This window comes from Hibiscus syriacus, unplaced genomic scaffold (genome assembly GCF_006381635.1).
Source record: "Hibiscus syriacus cultivar Baekdansim isolate YM2019G1 unplaced genomic scaffold, ASM638163v2 tig00110332_pilon, whole genome shotgun sequence".
NCBI lineage: Eukaryota > Viridiplantae > Streptophyta > Magnoliopsida > Malvales > Malvaceae > Hibiscus > Hibiscus syriacus.
The window spans coordinates 8,471,393-8,486,900 of NW_024062688.1; the positions used below are offsets into that span (position 1 = coordinate 8,471,393).

Consider the following 15,508-nt stretch of genomic DNA (forward strand, 5'->3'; position numbering starts at 1 on the left):
ATTTTTTATTGGAAAAACGTTAACGTATTCATTACCCAGATTTTATTTTCCTTTCGTAGGTTATGTGAATCGGACTTGTTGCGGCGTAGTTATTCTTTGCCTTAGCAGTTGTCATCTTAAAATAAAGAATTAACTAAACTTACTATCATTTATGTTTATATTTAATTTAGTTTTGATCATTGATTTTAAAAAATAGAAGATATGATTAATTTTATTTTTACTTCATCAAAGTATGATCACTTTAGTTTTTATTTAATAAAGATATTATCACTTTTATTTTTAGTTAATTAAGATATGATCATCACGAGTTAACTACTGCTAACAATTAACATAATATATGCCGTGATAGTTGGTATAATCACACATTTAGTCTATATTATTTACTTATTCTCTCAATCTAGTCATACTTTTAAATAGATTTTAACATAAAATATATACTTTTAAATGAAATAAAAATACAAATAAAATATATTTAAATTAAGTTAATAATAAAATATATTTAATAAGTTAATATAAAATTTTAAGTTAATATATATAATAGGCTTAAATATACAAAAAAATGTCCAACCTATGTTTGTTTTTCAGTTTAGTGATTAAGGTTTATTTCGTTTCAATTTGATGCCTAACATTTCATTTTGTGACTCAAAATAAGTCTACTCGTAACAAACCGTTAAGTTTGATTGTTAATAATGTCACATGTCATATTTTTTAATACTAAAAAAATAATTTATGAAAATAATAAATTAATTCCACTCTCTTCCCTTTCACTCTCTTCCTCTCTTTTCCATCGAACAAATTTTTTCACAGAGTGAAAAGGAACACATCAGATTCCCCTTTTTCACCATCTACATTCCTCATAAAGTAAGCTTCCCCTTTATAATCTGAAACATGTGGAAATTCGCTTCGACACCATTAAACAAAGATGTTAATCACATTTTCCCTTGTCTTTAGAACCCCTTGAAATTTACCAAATCGATCATACGAAGGCGACGAGTTGAAGCTTCCATCTAGTTGTTCCACTACAATCATGTCTATTGCACTGCCAAATGGATGAAAAGGGCCAGGCATCGTATAAACACCAAGAGAAATATAGCTACCTACTCGTCCCCACCGTGTACAACCTCATCCCTTTGAGTTTCCAATACTATCTACATATCAAACACTTAAAATTTCAGCCATAATTCAGATTCTCAATGGACTACCTTTTGAAAAGTACGATCAACGAGAAATCTCACTTAAAAAGTCTAAAGCTTTGAATTCTGCAACTACTCAGATTGTAAAACATCAAAATCAATACATAATTCAAAGACCCCAATCAATATGTCATATGACATTTTTAATAGGTTTTTTGTTCTTTTCCCTCCTCGTTTGGTCATTTGACTGGATCAAAGTAAATGAAAGGGAAAACAGTGTTTCGAGGGAAAGAAAGAGAGAGAAAACTCATATCCAAAGCCAAACGAGAATGAGAGAAAAAGAGAAGGGGAATGAATTTGATTTGGTGGAAAAGAGGGGAATAGAGTAAGGGGAAAGAGAGGGAAATTAATTTTTTATTTTCGTAAATCATTTTTAGTATTACAAAATATGTCACATGGTATTTTTAATAGGTTAACGCCTAAATTTAACGGTTCATCACGGTTAGATTCATTTTAAATCACTGAATGAAATATTAGACACCAAATTATAACGAAATAAACGTTATGCACAAAATTGAAAAAATGGGTATAGGTTGGTCACCTTTTGTATATTTAAGTCTATAAAATATTATAAATTTATATATTTATAGATACAAAATACATACACTATGTTGTCTACTTTAGATTAAGCAATGATTTTGGTTAGATACATGTTTAGTTATTTAAGTGACCAAAGTTTGAATTTTTTTGACTCTAATTGCTTTCTTTTATTTTCTTTCAATCAGATGGTGACACATTATTTTTTTAATTGATGAAAATAAATATATTAAATTAAAATAAAATTAATCTTTCAATCGAATGATGTAACATCATTCGATTTGAATATTAAATTTATTTTAATTTATTAAAAATAAAACTAAATTAAAAGAATACATGAAAAACAGTAATCAAATATTTGATTATGTCAAAATATTTAATTACTATTAATAGTAATTAATTTAGATGAACAAAAGTAACTATACGACTATATCTTATATTTTTTAAAATTAAGGATTAAAGGTGGACAAAACAGATATACGCTGTGATAAAAAAAAATGAATGAGGTGATGACGGCGGCGGATGCGAGCACCATGAGAGGCGCTGGATCGGCCTTGGTTGCATCGTCTCCGTCCTCCAATCTGCCTCCTAACAACCTTCCTCTCATCTCGGCCTTCCTCGCCTTAGCTCTGGCTCAACTCCTCAAAATGGCTGTAAGATAATAGGCTGCTTCCAACCAGGTTGAGAGCAACTTCTGTATAAGTTGATTTTTGTTCTTTTGCTTCCAAATTTCAAATTGTGTTATCTCAATCCTTGTTTGACGCGAAAGTTAGGAGGTTGTATCTTGGAATGTTATGGAATTTGGTTTGGGCTTTGGCAGGTGCTATAACTCTCAATTGCTCATAGAGGAACCCTAACTATTTTACTATAGGAATTTTAAACATAATATATTGGTTAATTCAATGGCCCCTGATTGATAAGAACTTGTTTAGCCCCTGTTGGAGAAACCCTTGTTTTGAATTTTTTGTGATTTCTTTAATTTAATGACCCGTGGAGAAGTTTTGATAATTGATCATTGGCGTTGACTGGTAATATTCATGAATTTGCTGATCTGATTGCCATTGGTAATATTTACGAACATGAATTTGATAGAAATAGCCTGGCCCGAAGTGAAATGCCCCCATTTTTCTTACAAATTTGTGAGGAACTGAAAAAAATATGCTTATTGACGTTAAAGTAAGACTTAATTTTTTTTTTCATTTTCCTTGGTATCACCTTCATTCTTAAGACTTGTTGAAAAGAAATTAAGATTCCAGGTTCTAAAAAAAATTTAATGGAATCATTAAAAGCTAATTTTTTAGTTTCAGTTGATTCTATTCACAGTTTTAATGGTTTGTAAACAGTAGCTCAAACATTTGAACTTGTTTCTCCTAGATACTCAGGTTTAAAGAAAGGAGATGGGATTCTAAGAGGATGATTGGTTCAGGTGGCATGCCATCATCACACTCTGCAACTGTGACAGCTCTTGCAGTTGCTACAGGTTTACAGGATGGGACGGGAGGATCAGCTTTTGCAATTACGGTTGTCTTGGCATGTGTTGTATGTGCTTCCTAACTCTTCATTTCCTTGCGGTGACATTCTCGTATGAAATTTATCGGAATAAAGCCCCTTCTAAATCTGATAGTTAATGAATATAAATAGAGAAAATGGCCCTCTCTCCAGGACCTCCTCACTCCTGCTGGCATGGGAATGCTGCAGACAATTCCTGCTGCTGCTGGCAGTCCCTCCTTTGAATTTTCTTTTCTCATGCATTCCTTTTTCCTCTTGTCTATGACATGGTCATAGACCTGATCGCTACTGCCAGCATCCCCTTCAACAACGTTTTCTCTATGATTATTTATTAATCTTTGGGAGAATGTTTGCTACACTCCTCTTTCCTTCCCGGAACCAACATTCATCTAGCAGTTATGCATTCTGATTAATGACAATATGTATCCTCAGTCTTCTTGACATCAGTATTTATTTGGAAAGTAATTATTTGACAGAATATTGCTCTGACTAATTTTTTTAATGTAATTGGACAAGACTAAAGTTCAGTGGTTAACGGAAGGAAATTGGAGTTTCGATATTAAATAGAGGTTATAACTTCAGTGGTCAAATGAGACTTCATCCCAATTGCTATAGTTTTCCTTTTGCTGCTTATAATACCAGGAATTCTTTTTAATTTTATAAAGTATACTTTCTATAAAAATTGCTTAAAGCTATATCTTGGAGTACGAATCAAGAGAAATTTGTATATGTGATAAATTACACTATATGTTTGTTACATGAGATTATTCCTACTTTAAAGTGTTTGCTTCTTGATTAGATTACAATATTCTCTAATAAGACTCTAGATAGGTTTTATTTTAGGTTCCACCTGGAGACCCACTTTTTAACAATAGAGAATAATCAACCTTTGGGATTAGTGGTAAGATATTTGTGCTGTGTGGCATGAAAGGTAGGGTTTGGTCAAGATCAATCATTATTCCCATCCCCCAATTATTTAAAGAAAAGAAGATTTTTGAATTCATGAAGACAGCTTGATATTTAGCTTTATGCCAGGTAGGGTTAGAAAAGTACGTTAATTTTCGTATGCCCTTGTGTTTGGAAGACCAATGTGCTATGTTTCAGGCTCTCCTGAAATATGGATGAACCTAATCAGGATTGTTATCAAAATCATTGTGCCGTATTCAAATTGATTCTTATCTCTCTTTATTTTCTTTGAGTCCCCAAAATTTTGGTTTTAACTTGAAAATAGTTCTCATTGGAAAAGAATTAACATGCTTGTTAGCGTGTGAAGTATGGTTGATATTTTTTTAATTATACAGGTGATGTATGATGCAACAGGTGTCCGACTTCATGCTGGTCGTCAAGCTGAAGCAAGTCCTCTTCTACTTGATATATAGATGCAAAGTTTATTTGTCTTTTTCACTTATATTCTAATGCCTAGATACACTGTCCTTATTTTTGTTCTTTCCTTATTGCCAGTTGCTGAATCAAATTGTATGTGAGTTTCCTCCTGAACACCCTTTGGCCAGCGTGCGACCTCTGCGTGAATTACTTGGCCATACTCCACTCCAGGTCAGCTACTATGTAAACTGCACAAGTATTTAAGATAACTAATGCTTTGTTCCAAGTGTTTTTTACTACACAAGCATTTGTTTCCAAATCCCAGCTTATCAATGTAGTTGACAATTCTTTTATAAATACCAATCAGTTTGTAAGTCTGACATCACATTGGTATTCCACCCTTAACTGTTCATCGAACTTATAGCAAAATAAGTATTCAATTCAAAAATCAATAGATTGGTGGAAACAATGTCTTGAAGGCTTCAAATGTTTACTGTTGAAATCCCCAAAGCAGAAAGAGACTTTTACTCTGCCAAATCATGCGATCTTTCCAGATTGCTGCAACCCTGCTTTCCATATAACACAATCATTTTGTCCCCTATTTTCTCTTTTACTCCGTAAGTTCACAAAGTAGTAGAATGCTGCTTATTATTCATTAGTCTTCCCAAAACACTTATATGTAAGCCCAGAGGAGCACTTATAGTTTGGGAGATTAGTGTAACGTTCAGGTTTTTTCCGTACAAGGAGACAAATAGATCAATATCAGCTTTCATTCGCAATATTAAGATGGAATTCAGTATGATAACGTCTAGGGAGATGCAAGTGTTGTAAAATCTGATAAATGTGATGAAATGGTGCAGGTTGTGGCAGGTGCATTGTTGGGATTCATAGTGGCTTTTCTGATACGAAATTCTGGTTAGTTAAAACAGCCTTGATTCATTTGCCTTTCCGGTATCAAAAACTTTTCTATTGATGAAACCCTTATAATTTGAAGGAGGCTTTCAGATGATCAAAAATAGGAAGTGATTTGTGTTTATTTGAACTTCATCTTACATTGTAATCACACTCTAATAGCTTTGTCAACTCCTGTACTTGAATGATGGGAATGTATTGCCAGTTATTGTCCTTAGAATGAATATAAAATATTTAGTCATAAATTAATAACATCTTTCCTTCAGAAGCTACGCTATTTTGATTGTAAGTAAAAATTTTGATACAACAAATCTTAAAATTATCTACAGTTCGAGAAAGAATCTTCAATTTTTATCGTCTAACGTTTTTACTAATTCATTAAAAATCTACGAGTTTATTTATAGGAAAAATCATCTAAAGCTTGCAACTTTATGAAATAACTTAGTAAATATCATATATCAAAGCTTAAAATTATAATTACACTTAGTATTATAAAAGTTGAGTATATGAAGAATAAACTTTTTATATGATATCAATCACATATTTACTACAATTTTGTTAGTTACCTTTGTATTATTGATCATCCGCTACAATCTACTAAATTGTTTGTCATATATTTTTATTTTATAATTATTTATCTTTTAATTAATTAAATTTACAATCGTACAAATAATCATTTGATTGTTCAAGAGATTTGGATTCAAAGCATCGATCTATAAAAACTATCAATTAGAGGACAATAGTAAGCACATTATAAATTTCAGTCATCTTATAATTAGATAATAACAATTTGATGATGTGATAGTGCATGACCGTACGAGGTAATTTACCTCAACTTGCGCGATTTTGAATAGGACTAGGAAAAAATGGTCACTGCCAAGGTTGAACGCAAACAAGCTATGAATTTGACTTTTCTTCGAGGAATCATAATCAACTTTCAATACTCTTCCAAGATTAACATTCACATGGAGGGACAAGAGGACAAACTTATAAAATTTGGATAAAAAACGGACTATCGTAAGAAAATACTTAGATTATAAGAGAATTTAAAATTTTCTAAACGTTCGTCCACCAATCCCTCAGTCCATCTCTGACCACAAGTTGGGGGCTTCTTAATAAAAATGGCAGTTACAGGATTATTCATGAAAAACAAAGGTAACTATATCCATAACAAATCATAAGAACTATATAAGACTGCCTATAGTACTAACTCTATAATTCTCAACTATAATGGCCGCTCATGCACTAAGTTACACACCCGAATCAAATGAAATGAGCACCGAGTGTGTGACAAAAGAAATACATTCTCAAATACTGTTTTATAGGTCCATGTGGATCTCTTAAACGGCTTGAACATTACCTTGTGACTGTACATGAGATTTGGCTACCCCTTCTTGTCTCCACCCTTTTTGTCGAGATCTCGATTCCCATATTGCTGTCAATTTCCTCTGAGCTTCCAGTGTTACTTCAGCTTTCTCCCTTGCTTCTTCACATGTTTCCATACCTGAACTGCACTTGTCCGCTTCCTTTTGGTACTGCGATGCTATCTTCTTAGCCTCGAGTAATGCCATGTCTGCTTGTTGCCGACTTTCCAATGCTTCAGTTCTTCTGTCAAAAGTTCTGCAAAGTTCTTTGCGATGTCCTCACTCGTTTCTGGATCATGCTTTGCACAATCTACAGAGTATTTGAATTCAGTCTTCAATACATTAACTGACTGACCGTATAAAACATAGAACAAAACGACTGACATCACCCGGACTAAATCAATGACTCTACATCTTATACAAATCATTAGATGAAGGCGGTTGTTTTGTCAACACAATATGAGAGGGTGTACATTACCACAAGATCAATTATTGAGCAATTTCGATTCATACAAGAAGAATGTATTAACATGTTAAGAAATTGAAGCATGCAAGACAAACTGTTGGTCAACACTATTTCTTGCATCTCAGGAACTCTTGATTCTTTCTTATGCTTCAATATCAACTGTTATTTTAACAACCATCTAATTTCACCTTGGTGCCTATTCCACCAACTTATATCGCTTAGGGTTCCCTGTTTAATTTCAGAAAGTAATGAATATCATGTTAAGAAATTCAAGTAGCTAAAATTAAATTTTTAATCTAAGAGTGATTATAAAGTAGTATATATTCAAAAGACTTTCAACTCATTTGACAATAAATATTTAAACACCCTCGATATACGATGTGCTTAAACCTAAAATCTCTAAAAATAACTATACTTTAATCACTAAAATAATTTGATTCGTATTATAATTAAAATTATCATCAACTATGCATCTTTCAAAATAAATATAATAATATTGTAAATTAAAGCACGCTGTAACGTACAACTGCCTGAACTGGGCCCAACTCTCCTTCCACTCTCTCTCAGTTGACGGGTAGTTGAGCAACGAAAAAGAAGCGCAGCCAACTGGGTAGCCCATTTCACCGAACTATAAATCGCCACGTCACATCATGTCATGTCGGGTCTACTGAACACCGTCACCGTTGGATAAAAATATTAATCAAATCAGGTCTACGGTGAAACGATCCCTTCCTTTATACTCGTTACAAACTGAGACTCCGTCTATCCTTTTTCGCTTCCTTCTTAGCAGGCAAGTTATTTGTTTTTTTCTTTTTGATCTTTACATTATCTTTTGGAAAATCACATGCTGTTTGATCTTTCCTTTTTAAATTTTGTAATTTCAGATATTATTATTATTCAACTATGTAGTGTTTCTTATGTTTGATTGTCTGGAAACTGTGGGAAGGAAGAGGAACTTTGGCAGAAGATTTTCCATCTTACAGTCAACTTTTATTTTGCTCTTACGTAATCTGGCACAAAATTCGGATATAAGTTTATATAACTTTGAAAGATGGAAAAGAAGAAAAAAAACTCGTATATGACACTCAAGACTTCGGAGTGTAGCTCGATTTGGGCCGAGGAAAGGGAAAATATTAAAGCTTGTTATTGTTATTGCTTTTGTTACTTTGATTTTGAAGTTCTTAAGATTATGATTTTTTTTAGAACGGGAGAATTTCTTTTTTATGAAAACTGACATATATATATGAAATCAAAATTATGCATTTTTCTTCTGAATGACAAAAATTCATTTTTTATTTATTAAATATTAGGCTTTGCCTTTGCATGCGACCTTGTTATCACTCTTTACTTGCAGAAGCAAAATATAAATAGGCAGAGAATGTCACAAGCAAGAGCTATAATGAATCACTCAGACCTAAACACTTGCTGATGCTTGATAGGTGAAGTTCACAAGAACGAATTTAGAGATTGAAAACTTCAAACATTTAAAGAGTTTAAGAACAGATACTTGGACTCTCACCAAAGAAAAAAATTCCCCACAGTTCTTCTTGTTTTGTAGCGTTAGCTGGGTTTTATGAGTTATCTTAAAGTCGGAAATGATTTGATTTTCTGCTTTGCAGCTGTGAAAATGGCTATCGAATACAAAGGCATTCGTGTTACACTTCTTCTGTTGTTGCTTCTGTCTCCTGTTGTATTTTCTGGGCCAAATGATGGGTTGTTTAGAATTGGATTGAAAAAGAAAAAACTGGAACAAATCAACAGGGTAGCTGGACACATTAACTTTAAGGAAGGGAAATTGTCAACTGAACTTTTACGGAAGTATAATCCCCAGGGAAGTCCTGGGCTATCTGATGACTCTGAAATTGTTTCTCTCAAGAATTACATGGATGCTCAGTACTTTGGAGAGATTGGTGTCGGCACACCTCCACAGACTTTCACCGTGATATTTGATACTGGAAGTTCCAATCTTTGGGTGCCCTCTTCAAAGTGTTATTTCTCTGTAAGTTTCCAGGCCTCACTCTTCTTCTGTATGATTTCTGGGGGATTGAGTGTTTTTTAGCATTTTTACTCTGGAATTTTATGTAGAGCAGTTATTGGTTTTTGTATTTGGGTGCAGATTGCTTGTTATGTTCACTCCAAGTACAAGTCCAGTCACTCTAGTACCTACCATAAGAATGGTATGTTTCCATGTTTTGTTTGGACTGCAAATAGAGATTATCTGAGAAATCCCTACTCCAACATTTGGGATTGAATTTGGTTATTTAAGAAAACCTGTATTCGTGCTCGAGTAACATGTTAAATCAGTGAAGGTGAACACAATTTCTGATTTAGAAGTTTTATCTAATTTTCTTTCACTAATTTAATTGAACATTTCTGAGCTTGTGTATGAGTTCAAACATGAACTGGTTAATCATAATTAAGAATCTTAAACCTCGCTAAAAAAACTCTTCCAGATTTGAGTAGCTGTTAAGAGTCGGAAGATTTATGCAAATATCAGAACTATCAAACATTATGATAATTATTATGGTTAACCTGTTAAATGTTGTAATATTTTCTAATTCAGCTATAGTTTTTAGGGTTTGGTCGCAGGCTTAAGCTGAACAAGGACAACAGTTTGTATCAAAACTTAAAAAATGGCCATAAATTTGATTTAGTAAAATGCCATTAAAAGAGTTCAAGTCCACTTGTATCCTTATATTGTATGTGCTGTTGATTCTTATGCACATAACTTTTCTCATGATAAGGGGGTGTTCCATAGGAATAAAATGGAGTTACAGCTAAAGGAACCCTGCAAGCTGAGTTCCAAAATCATGTGCTTGAAAATAATTTTCAGTCTGTCCTTGAACCATTATTAGGCCATTTTTATGTTAAATTAAGTTAAACAAAAATCAGAGAGTTTCTGTATCCTCAATCCCTGAGCCATCTAACACATATTAACTCTTAAATTGATGCAGGGACATCTGCTGAGATCCATTATGGAACAGGATCAATTTCAGGTTTCTTTAGCCAGGATGCTGTCAAAGTTGGTGATCTTGTTGTGAAGAATCAGGTAGCCCAAGTGCTATTTCACTATTGTAGTCTGTAGTTCTGTTAGTGCATGACAGCTTAGGACATTAGGGTTTATGATAACTAGTATCTAAAGCTCTTAGGAGCATATGGAAAAGTGAATAAAGAAAAGTAAACATAAAAGAAAAGATAAACTAAGCTTAACACCTAGGATTCTTTGATTGCATCACTGATCACACAACCAAGAAGAAAATAAACCGAAGCATCACATTTAGGTTTCCTTGGGAGTAACACCTAGGATTCTTTGATTGCAAATGTTCTGCTATTGGCATCCATGCTTGCTTAAATCTAAGGTGATCTTGTAAAGATAATTTGAAGGCAAATACTTTTCTTGAAATTTGGTTTTCATCTCATTCCATGTGCTAAGCTGTGTCCCAACTTTTGTTATGTTTCTTTCAACACCATGCCACCACATATCTGCCAACCAACAAGCTTTATCTTTGCAAATCGAATCGATTGAAGTTCTAACACGTTGTGTCAATCAAAACACTCTTCAACAGGCTCCTGCCAGGATATGTATAACCTAAATAAAACAAACTATGATATTAAACCCTCATGTAATGTAAATAAGTGTACAACCCTAGGTCTATAAAATATAACAAGAAACCCATAGATACAACAAGAGTAAATGAATATAAAGTATTAAGTTAATCCCTCACTAGCTTATTAGGGCTCTTCAATCATCAGTAACTTTTTTGAAAATTTGTTTTATTATTTCTATTTGTAACAGGATTTTATTGAGGCAACCAGAGAGCCTGGTATCACATTCTTGGCTGCCAAGTTTGATGGAATATTTGGCCTTGGATTTCAAGAAATCTCAGTTGGGGGTGCTATACCGGTCTGGTAAACCTTTTGTCTATGCCACCAACGTACTAGTAATTGCTTCATTGTAATTTAAAATTCACAGATAACTTCTGCAGATTGTGCAAAGTTACTAATAGCAACTTGTCTATGGTGCTGAAACACACAATTCGTGTAGGTACAATATGGTTAGCCAAGCCCTTGTTAAGGAACCAATTTTTTCGTTTTGGTTGAACCGCGATATTAAAGGTGAAGAAGGAGGAGAAATTGTGTTTGGCGGGGTTGATTCTAATCATTATAAAGGGAAGCACACATATGTTCCAGTGACTCAGAAAGGCTATTGGCAGGTTGAAGATGTTATTGATTACACCACTTGTTTCTGGCATCTATGAGATAATTTCATTTCTGTTCTGATTTGCTTCTGTTTTGCCTATTTGCAGTTTGATATGGGTGATGTTCTAGTTGGAGGTGAAACAACTGGTAACCACGCATATCTTGTTTCAAAATTAAATGCTTTTTATATGGAAAAATAAATTAATTTGGCTGGTTTTAGACGATTTTGTTGCCTATGGTATTGAGATTTGCATACCCGTTTTCAGGATTCTGTTCCAGTGGCTGTGCAGCAATTGCTGATTCTGGAACTTCAATGTTGGCTGGCCCTACGGTAATTTTAAAATTTTCCCAATATTTCTAATGTCTCTTGTAATGGAGGAGAGATCCTAAAGTAAACGGAGTATCTGAAATTAGATATGATGGATCGCAACGCACTCTTGAAAAATAAATACATTGTATAATTTTTATGTGGAGTGGCAAAAGGACGGGCTGGGGTCGTTTTGGGTTTGACAGTCATTTTAGGTCCAAGCTGTGAGGTAAAAAATTTAAGTTCAGGTCGTTCAGGATGAATATGGAGTCTTTCTGGGTTTGGGTTTGACAGGTTTGAGTTTACCTTTTCTGGTCAAACTGTGTTTGTGTTAGGGGGGTCATTATGTTTCCTTTCTAAAACAGTATTATAATGATTTTGAAAGGCTTTTCTCAAGTAATGTACGAGTTACAGGGACTCCACAGCTTTACGATTTAGAGTTGCCAATACTTCTGTGCTATGTTGCCCTGACTCTCCTTTTTGCTTGAAATTACCATGTGACCCGTATTTTTGAATGGGTACGAGGATATTGCTGTGTAAGGACCTTCTAAATTCATGGAAAAACTTCAAAAAAAAAAAATTGCACATACCCATGTCAGATTCTTACCCTTATCCAACACTCAGCACCCAAAAGTAACATAGCTTCTGTGCACTTTTGAACTTCCAGCACTTTCTTTTTCCTCTCTATTTTGAATTTAGATGCATTGCATGTTTTCAAAGCTTCAGGCAATGTTTCTTTTCCAGCTAGAAGTGGTGCTATTCTCATCAACATTTATTGTCTTCAATGTAAACCTGTTATTTGTTTGAAATCCATATATAATTTCGCTGCTGTTGTATTGTTTTAGAACAATAGCTGATTTCTATTGATATTATCATATCATTTCCATATTTTCAGACCATCGTTACTCAAATTAATCATGCCATTGGTGCTGCTGGTGTTATTAGCCAAGAATGCAAAACAATGGTTTCAGAATACGGAAAAACCATACTGGAAATGCTGGTGTCTGAGGTTGGTCGTTACTCATTTCTCTCACTTAATGCATTTTTGTCCAACACCTCACTCTTCTCTTGAAGAGAAATGAAACCTTTGAGATTGAGTTAATTAAACTGCTAAGAAACCATATATATTCTGTAGATAAATTTTGTTCTTTAGTTGTTTTTGTACCCTCAAACTCCTTGCAAGACACTGATAAGTTCTTTGATTATTCTTTATTTATAGACACAACCACAAAAAATCTGTTCTCAAATTAGTTTCTGTACCTTTGATGGGACTCGAGGTGTCAGGTCAGAATCAATCCATTTCTTGTTGTCACTACAGTTGTATAATATGCTAGAACTGCAAAATATTTCTTCTGGTATCTAAAATTTCATCAATTAATATCTGTTCAGTGCACGGATTGAGAGTGTAGCAGAGGAGAGCTCGGGCAAATCATCTGATGGTGTCAATGATGCTATGTGTACTGCTTGTGAGATGGCTGTTATTTGGATGCAAAATCAGCTTAGAAGAAACAAGACAGAAGAACAGATCTTGGATTATGTGAATGATGTGAGTTATTTCTTCTACATCTTGGACAATTAGCTCATGGTATGCTTATATTTCTTCTGTTATAAATGCAGCTTTGTGAAAGACTGCCTAGTCCAAATGGAGAATCGGCGGTTGATTGTCGCAGTCTTTCTTCCATGCCTAGTGTTTCATTTACCATCGGTGGTAAAGTATTTGACCTTGCACCTGAGGAGGTATGTTGTTTTTACTCTTCTAGAGTTGTCTTGGTTTCAAATGGTCAATTACTTTTGGCTTCTTTTGAGTTAGAAAATCCATCTCGATGTATCCTGACAACATACCCAACCTTATAGTTAAATCTGGTTGATTTTCCGGTCAGTAGGGTTGACTTCTAGATTGGTTAACACTGCCAGTACCCCCATCAGAATCCTTTTCAGGGTTTTGGTTAAGACCAACCAGTTGTAGTTGTAACAACGTTTATTGCAACTGATTACCTAATTTGGTCTTGCTCTCGAGTTCTACAACACTTGCAGCCATTCGGGATTTAACTTCTACCATTCTTGCTTCGACTTCTTCTCTAACAATGGAATTGTCCATGGTGTTTGGCTTTGATGCCAGGTTACGTTCACGAGTTAAGGAATGAGTTATCATTCGATTCATAGGAAAATCTGCTTCGATGGAGGGGGCTCTCCCCTTGTTGTGGTTCTTGCCACAAGAGTAACCTATGATGAATTCTTGCAACTCGTCAAAGGGAGTTCCTAACCTTAGACTCATTAAAAGAGCATATTGAAGCTCCCTAATTAAGGACTTCCTTTTATTGCAACTCGTCAAAGGGAGTTCCTTTCTTCTAGTTTCCTTTGTTCTCTAGTCTCAGGAAAGGTCTCACAAAGTGTAGGAAGTGGTTTTTTTGTTAGGATTCGAGATCTCACCTCATCAAATTCTCGGTTCAGGTCAGCTAGGATAAGATAAACCTGCTCATTCTCTTCTTATTCATAGCATTTACACAATCTACAAGACACTCCCACTTATCATTAGTAGTAAATGGTAACCTCACTGCCGTTGTCTAGTCTTCCAATAAATTTGAATAGGTGTCTCTCAAAGCATCCGAAACATCTTTTGCAGTCGAGAGAAAAGAAAAGGTTTAGCTATGGCTGGTTCCATAGAATTAATAAGCCAAGCAATTACCAAAGAATTTTCTGACCAACATGAGTTCATCCTCGGATTGGCCGCCAATGGCCGCCAGATTTATCTGGTTAAATGCCCAAACATGTTGCTCCGATCAATCACCAACTTAGCGGACTAAAACCATTTCATTTTCAAGGTTGTTTTTGCCATTCAGTTGGTGAGACGATTTTACCCCAAGTCATTGTACTCTTGGTGTTTCAACAGCAGAGCTTTCTTCTGCCTCTGATCATTGATTCTTTCTCTGGTGAATGCCGTTTTAGCCATGAAATAATTGAAGAATTATTTTGGCTTTGATGCCATGAAAGTTATAGATGGAAATAACTTCTTTTCCATGAAAAGGATTACATCATAATCAGGGAAACAGATCCCTTAATGGAAATAACTTTGCCTGAAATTTCTAGAAAGCATCCCTTAATGATGAATGTATCAGTAGCTAGAATTACAAAAGCTCTGCATGTTCTGTTGTTTCTTTTTCTAATTAAGCTAATATCTGCTTTCTCTATCGTCTTTATATCGCGGTGGTGTTCTGCATCAGTACGTTCTAAAAGTGGGAGAGGGAGCTGTAGCTCAATGCATTAGTGGATTTACTGCTTTGGACGTTCCCCCTCCTCGTGGACCTCTCTGGTACTCTTTTTTTTTAACGTTTTATTATCGTCTGTAGGCAAAACCCTATTGATTACTGATCTTACCCTGGTTTCCGGTAACACGGGAAGAGCAAGTTTTGTAGAAATGAGGTTTGATGGTGGTTGTGGTTTTGGTTGAAACAGGATCTTGGGAGATGTTTTTATGGGTCGCTATCACACTGTCTTCAACTACGAGAAACTCACAGTTGGGTTTGCTGAAGCTGCTTAAATATATTATGTGTGAAAGTGGCAGCGTGTAGTTTGAATATATTATGTTATAAACTTAGAACATTTTAAATGTTGTGGACTGGGGTGTGAACTTGTATTGCGAATACTTGCTTCATCAATATTGGTTGCCTTAAAAACATTAATCCACTCATTGGAATAA

General features: G+C 34.4%; 2 protein-coding genes and 1 pseudogene across 4 annotated transcripts; 2 read left to right on the forward strand and 1 right to left on the reverse strand.

Moving 5' to 3' along the window:
• Window positions 1–2,203: 2,203 nt before the first annotated feature.
• On the forward strand, window positions 2,204–5,673 carry LOC120119710 (uncharacterized membrane protein YuiD-like). 2 transcript variants are annotated; one of them, XM_039139522.1, is made up of 5 exons: window positions 2,204–2,410; window positions 3,105–3,269; window positions 4,541–4,591; window positions 4,701–4,793; window positions 5,423–5,673. In XM_039139522.1, exons 2-5 carry the CDS (start codon window positions 3,144–3,146, stop codon window positions 5,480–5,482), a joined length of 330 nt encoding a protein of 109 aa, XP_038995453.1. In that variant the 5' UTR covers window positions 2,204–2,410; window positions 3,105–3,143; the 3' UTR covers window positions 5,483–5,673. The 2 variants fall into 2 exon arrangements, with proteins under 2 accessions (XP_038995453.1, XP_038995454.1); XM_039139523.1 differs by having other exon boundaries at window positions 3,113–3,269.
• Window positions 5,674–6,814: 1,141 nt separating this feature from the next.
• LOC120120092 lies at window positions 6,815–7,224 on the reverse strand (annotated as a pseudogene).
• Window positions 7,225–8,031: 807 nt separating this feature from the next.
• Window positions 8,032–15,508, forward strand: LOC120119707 (aspartic proteinase A1-like). Of its 2 annotated transcripts, none has more exons than XM_039139518.1 (14): window positions 8,032–8,094; window positions 8,924–9,303; window positions 9,421–9,481; window positions 10,259–10,353; window positions 11,101–11,213; window positions 11,350–11,518; window positions 11,612–11,651; window positions 11,771–11,835; window positions 12,707–12,820; window positions 13,031–13,095; window positions 13,201–13,357; window positions 13,429–13,548; window positions 15,033–15,121; window positions 15,265–15,508. In XM_039139518.1, exons 2-14 carry the CDS (start codon window positions 8,932–8,934, stop codon window positions 15,347–15,349), a joined length of 1,545 nt encoding a protein of 514 aa, XP_038995449.1. In that variant the 5' UTR covers window positions 8,032–8,094; window positions 8,924–8,931; the 3' UTR covers window positions 15,350–15,508. The 2 variants fall into 2 exon arrangements, with proteins under 2 accessions (XP_038995449.1, XP_038995450.1); XM_039139519.1 differs by having other exon boundaries at window positions 8,058–8,100; window positions 8,927–9,303.

Bases quoted from the DNA above. Each gene is read 5' to 3' on its own strand.
- LOC120119710 (XM_039139522.1), top strand. From the start codon at position 3,144: ATGATTGGTTCAGGTGGCATGCCATCATCACACTCTGCAACTGTGACA. The intron at 4,592-4,700 runs GCAAGTCCTCTT...CCTTATTGCCAG, and splicing joins ATGCTGGTCGTCAAGCTGAA to TTGCTGAATCAAATTGTATG. The intron at 4,794-5,422 runs GTCAGCTACTAT...GAAATGGTGCAG, and splicing joins TTGGCCATACTCCACTCCAG to GTTGTGGCAGGTGCATTGTT.
- LOC120119707 (XM_039139518.1), top strand. From the start codon at position 8,932: ATGGCTATCGAATACAAAGGCATTCGTGTTACACTTCTTCTGTTGTTG. The intron at 9,482-10,258 runs GTATGTTTCCAT...AAATTGATGCAG, and splicing joins TAGTACCTACCATAAGAATG to GGACATCTGCTGAGATCCAT. The intron at 12,821-13,030 runs GTTGGTCGTTAC...CTTTATTTATAG, and splicing joins TGGAAATGCTGGTGTCTGAG to ACACAACCACAAAAAATCTG.